The sequence below is a fragment of the Temnothorax curvispinosus genome, unplaced genomic scaffold (genome assembly GCF_003070985.1).
Source record: "Temnothorax curvispinosus isolate PA1 unplaced genomic scaffold, ASM307098v1 QBEX01016807.1, whole genome shotgun sequence".
Lineage (NCBI taxonomy): Eukaryota > Metazoa > Arthropoda > Insecta > Hymenoptera > Formicidae > Temnothorax > Temnothorax curvispinosus.
In genome coordinates this window covers 666-6,638 of record NW_020226587.1, presented here as the reverse complement: position 1 = coordinate 6,638, position 5,973 = coordinate 666, and the positions used below count along the sequence as shown (strand labels likewise).

General features: G+C 29.1%; 1 protein-coding gene across 1 annotated transcript; it reads left to right on the top strand.

Annotated features, from left to right (window-relative positions):
- Window positions 1-547: 547 nt before the first annotated feature.
- LOC112467045 lies at window positions 548-1,979 on the top strand. The gene is made up of 4 exons (XM_025035495.1): window positions 548-620; window positions 1,266-1,384; window positions 1,497-1,869; window positions 1,975-1,979. The coding sequence occupies exons 1-4, from the start codon at window positions 548-550 to the stop codon at window positions 1,977-1,979; spliced, it is 570 nt and encodes a 189-aa protein (XP_024891263.1).
- The last annotated feature ends 3,994 nt before the right edge of the window (window positions 1,980-5,973 follow it).

Here is a 5,973-nt window from a genome sequence, read left to right as displayed (position 1 = left end):
TATAACACTATATTTTCGAGTTGCGGGCGGCTTGGAGTGACTAATTCTGTTGCATTATTTTTGTATTAATTTCAGAAAAGTTATGGCAAAGCCTTGTTTTCAGAAATTTCACTTCTAACGCGCGTGGCGACCACACGCATAATTTTTTTAATACATTCACGGAAAAAAAAGAATTCTCTCCTATAGCTAATCATGGTTTGCTGTAATAGCGTTTGCTGCTGTAACTAACAAATTTGCTGTTGTTACTAATGTTTTGATGTGGTAGCAAACTATGCATATCTGTCACAAACATTTTATTTAGCAACATACAGTTAGCCCAGCTAATTTATATGTTTCACTCAGCACTAACATGTCAATATTTATACGGAAATGAAAAGAATTGGTATGTGAGCTATACATTTAGGTATGGCACACAAACGTTTGTTACTGTCGATCGAAATGTGCGCGCTTTATAAAAAAGAAGAACATCGACGGCTCGGCGGCGTGAGCCGCGTGAGGCGCGCGTGGCTCTCGTCGATGCTACGAAAGACCGAGAATTTTTGAGAACATGGCGTCTAACGCAGCAACGCGTTTATTGCTCGAGTGGAATGTCAGTGATGAGGTAATTGCAAATTTTACAGGTATGTAAGTTGCTTTATGGTGGATCATTGCTTTATTTATAATAATCATAGACTTATCAGTCCCTGCCGTAAAGGCAGCGGGGCGACATATGTATACGGTGCAAACATAGCCTTTCTAGATGCTTTCTGGTAGATCACTTTTTTCTAAACGCCAGAAAGGCTTATATATGTCTGCACTGTATATTGTTGCCACGCTGCCTCTTACGGTAGGGGCAGGTCTATCTATAAGTTATGATAATAATCGTGAGGATATAATCTCGACAATCTCGATCCTTTTCTTTTACATAGCTGCAATGCTATTTCTCGCGCATATTAATATTTTGCAAAATATATTTAATATACCAAAGCAATTGATACATGTCTTTGTAGCTATTATAACATAAATTTCCAAATAATTGAAATTATTCTAAGATAAATTGTACATTATTATCGGATATCGAACGCGTGTGCTTGGCTATTGACTATCGTAATAAATTATTAAAAATCGAATGCATCAAATACAAATTAATGATTATTTTCTGTTAATCAGTTAAAAAAAGAAAAACAATATCTTCTATTTTGGTAACGATTAAGCAGCTTATCGACAATATCTTATGTGACAATATATTACAATAATTTTTAATCATAATTGTTTTTTATGTACAGCTCAAGAAATTGATGTAGAGCAGTTTAATATATTAACAGAAGAGGATCTTAAAAATCTGATTCCAAACATAGGACCCCGAAGAAAATTCCAGAGTAAAGTACAAAAATATTTTAGTGAGGTATTTATTCCACATTATATAATTATCATGATATTTCACAGTTGAGTTAATAAACTTTTTTCATAAATTAAAAACTGTCATTAATGATTTATTGGTATTAATTTTTGTCAAGATTCCACAATCGCATATGCAAGAGACGTCACTGCAACAGGAAAAATGTGTTAATATAAATTCTGTAGAAGATAACACATTAGAACAACAAATTTTACGAGCAATAATAGTTGAAGATACAAAGGAACAAAATTTTAATGCCGATATTCCAAATAACAGTTCTCTCATATCAACACATGAACCTCTGACTATAGTTACAACTCCAAAGCAACAAAATTTTAATGCCGATATTCCAAATAATAGTCCTGTCATATCAACATCTGAAATTCTGACCATAGTTACAACTCCAAAACAAAATTTTAATGCCGATATTCCAAATAACAATTCTCTCAGATCACCTGAAACTGTGAATACAGTTACTCCAGTACTTAGTGGTAAGAATAAAATATTTTTTATTCTATTCATTTTCCACAATTTTTACAAATTGAATTTATAGTTACAAGACAATCTTTTTTATTCTTACATTAATCCTATATTAGTCTAATTATTTTATATTAACGTAAATGTTAATAATTATAAATAATAATAAATTAGTAAAATAAATATTTGAAAAAGTATGAAATTTATTAAATATTAATAATTATTAAATGTATAAAATATTAATAAATAAAAAAAAATATATATATATATAATAAATAGATATTTTAATAAAAAAAAAAAATAGTAATAACTATAAAAAAATAATATTTGGTTATGTAATAATAATTGTTTTTTTTTCCAGATGATTTATTGATAAAAAGTCGAACATCTGGATCAGGTGTGAAACGACGCTTAATTAGTGATGATGAATACGTAAGAAATATGATACATATTTTATATATACATATTATTTATTTATTATCTAATACAATTATATATATAATATAACTATATTATATAATAAATATATGTATATATTTAACACATATTTATTACATCTCTTATTACAAGATCATGTTTATTTTTGTTTGTCACGTTTATTATTGCAGGATCTTGAAACTATATTAAACAAATCTGAAGAAGGACAATTTGTGTTGGGTGTATACAGAAACGAAGGCAGATTAAACAACGATTTAAGAAATAAGCTTGCAAAAATAATTGTCAGTAATGAGCTGTCACCTGATATAAACTACACTCTTAATAACAACAGAGTATCCTTCTTGAGCGAACATATAAAAAAATTGTTTCCTACTGAAGAAAAGGTTAATTCAGTTTATGTACAATATAGTAAAAAAATAATATAACAATATAATTAAGTTATAGTATACTTGCTAATCTTTTGTTTCTAATTATTTTGTTAATTTTATTTTGCAGAGTGTGTGGTATATAAAAAATGAGAGAGGTGAGTCACAAGGTAAAGGAAAAATTTTTACAAGATACTACGCAACGCGAAGGAAACTTATCAAGGCAGGCTTGATCAATGTGAAGGCTTCGACTACTGAAAATAATAGTAAACTTCGTTTACGTAAGTTTTAGTGTTATCAGAGATTAATTTAATAATATTTATATTATCTGATAAGAAAATGTTTTCAAGTAAAAAATATCATTTTTATTTAACATTGCATTTGTCTATTTTTTTTTAGATGAGTTAAATGACGATGACATTGACGGATATGAAGAATATTTATTATGGTTGAAAAATAATTTTAATCCATGGCCCAAAGTTAGTGACTACTGGTCTTTGACTTCTAAAAAACGACTTAAAAATTTTGCATCAAGTAATCAATCTTGTCATGAATATATGGATCAGTTTCCAGCTTTCTCTGATCCATTAGGCTATCTGTTAGTGAATATATCACATTATTTTAATATAAAGAATACAAATCGTTATTTACTATTATAAATATATATTGTATTTTCTGTTTGTATGTATGTGTATGTATAATGTACGCGCACACGCGCATGCGTTGTACAGATACATAAATAATATATAAATAACTTTGTTTTTTTTTTTTAAGCTGGAACAAGATTTTGAAATATTATATCCGGAATGCAATTTGAAATTTTATGTTGCTTGGCCAAAACTATCTGATTTTATATGTAACAAATTAAGTACCAAAGCCAAAAGTCGTTTGAATCATGTCTTTACACCAGGTAAGATATTTAATTATGTCTAATTTATTGATGTGATTATACTAGTGTAAAGTGATTATATTAATTTATTTTTTATATTTTTAATACATCTATTTTTATTTCAACAGATGGTATCAAAACTGCAACTCTCTTTGATGCCTCATTTGTTTCCTGTGATTACAGTAAAAAAAGGAAAACCAAAAGATCTTCTAGAGAAGAATGTGAAGAAGCATTTCTTCTACATGTAAAGGTGAATTAAATTGACTTTCACTTTTATCTCTCTATCTTCTATATACGTTATATTTTTAATGATAAAAAATAAATATTATATTATTAAAATAAAACTACTTTCTTACTTATATTATATTCTATTCTATTGTACTCTACTTATTTTTATTATATTATATTGATAATATCTTTATTTCTGTTAGACAATTGCAGATTTGGAAACAAAATTAGAAGAACGAACAAATAAACTACAGTCATTTGGTTTGACTTCGCAACCCATCGCAGTGATAGTTGGTCCATCTTTTGACGAAATCAGTCAGTGCTTTGTTTCAATCAATCAATTCAGGTATGAGGTAGAGTCACCATTGAAAGCCGTGGACTTTGTTTTCAAGTCATGTAATGCTCTAAACATTAAATATCCTCCCGAAGTAGAACAGCTCTTCATGTTTCTACAGAGAGCTACATATAATATTGAAACTGTGTGGGATAAGCAAAAAAACTCTCAACTTACTACTAGTGTTCTTGCTGCAATTCAAGAATACAAATCACTTTAATTATAATTAAATAGAACTCATAATTAAGTGTTTTGATAGCATCATGCCTACATGTTTTTTATGTAAAGAGACAGAAACCTCTGTCAACGGTCTGTTGACACATTTTAACATAATACATTACGCTAAATCATTTAAAGTTTTTAAATGTGGTGAAACTGGATGCCATCGAAAATGGTCATCGTGGAATTCTTTGCAAAAACATTTACTTGGATCTTGTCATAATTTTCCTGCTTGGTCTCTTTTAAACGAGCCTCTTCCTAAGCGTATTAAATTGAATGAAAAACAAAACTGTAACAAACTTGTTGACGAAAGTATAACGACTAACTCTGATATGTCATTAGAAGAAGTTTCTGTTAATAAACAATTAACTCTTACCGAATTTAAGGGTCTTATAACAGATCACAGTAATGCTTTTGTTGCAAAATTATACAATAAACCTTCAATCCCGCGAAATCATATTTAGTCTATTATTAAAGACAGTACATTTCTCATAAATAGTCATGTTTCCATTTTGAAAGAAAAAGTTGTTTTAACTTTAAGTACTGCATTTAATTCTGATGATAAAATAGTGACAGATATTATATCTATGTTTGATTGTCTAGAAAATCCATTTGATCATCTTACAACTGAGTATCAACGCTTAGCATATTTTAAATTGTCTGGTAATTATATAGCTCTTGTTCAGTATCTTATAGGCAAAAGAAGAGTACGTAAAAATACTGGATCATTTATTGCTGAAAAAATTAAAGACGTTTATGGTTATTTTATACCTTTGAGACAAGTATTACAGAAATTCTTTGAACTGCCTGATACTTTTACTGCTACAATGGATTATATTAATTCACTTAAAGAATCGGATAGTATAAAGAATTTTATTCAATCTAAACTTTGGCATCAAAAGAAAACAAGTTTTGGAAATAATGCTATTGTCCTACCACTTTTTGTTTATTACGATGATTGGCAAACAAATAATCCATTAGGATCTCATTCCTCTTCTATTGGAGGAGTATATTGTTATGTACCCTGCTTGCCACCTGAATGTCTATCTCGTTTGGAAAATTTTTTTTTAGTTTTTTTGTTCCAATCTCAAGACCGTAAAGAATATGGAAACAAGAAAACCTTTGCACCTCTGATTGAGGAACTTAATTATCAGAACATGTTGGAATAACAATTGATGTAAATGGTAACACTTATAAAATATACTTTGTACTAGGTTTATTACTTGGTGACAACTTAGGTCTTCATGCCATGTGCGGATTTATTGAAAGTTTCCGAGCAAATTATTCATGTAGGTTTTGCAAATTACATCGTAATATTTCTCCAACTACATGTATTGAAGATAAATCTGTTCTCAGAACACATGCATCTTATATTTCTGATGTAGCATTACAAAATAGTTCACTCACCGGAATCAAAGAAGAATGTGTTATTAACGAAGTTACTTCATTTCATGTGCTAGATAATATTTATGTTGACATGATGCATGATGTCGCAGAAGGGATCGCTCACTATGATATGATTCCAATCATATCACATTTTATTAATATTGGTGATTTTACCTTGTCAGGACTCAATTACAGTCTGCAAATGTTTGATTACGGTCTTGATGCACAGAACAAACCACCCTGTATAAGTGATGATTTT

Coding starts and splice junctions, on each gene's coding strand:
- LOC112467045 (XM_025035495.1), top strand. CDS start 548: ATGGCGTCTAACGCAGCAACGCGTTTATTGCTCGAGTGGAATGTCAGT. Junction 621..1,265: donor GGTAATTGCAAATTTTACAG/GTATGTAAGTTG, acceptor TTTTATGTACAG/CTCAAGAAATTGATGTAGAG. Junction 1,385..1,496: donor TACAAAAATATTTTAGTGAG/GTATTTATTCCA, acceptor ATTTTTGTCAAG/ATTCCACAATCGCATATGCA.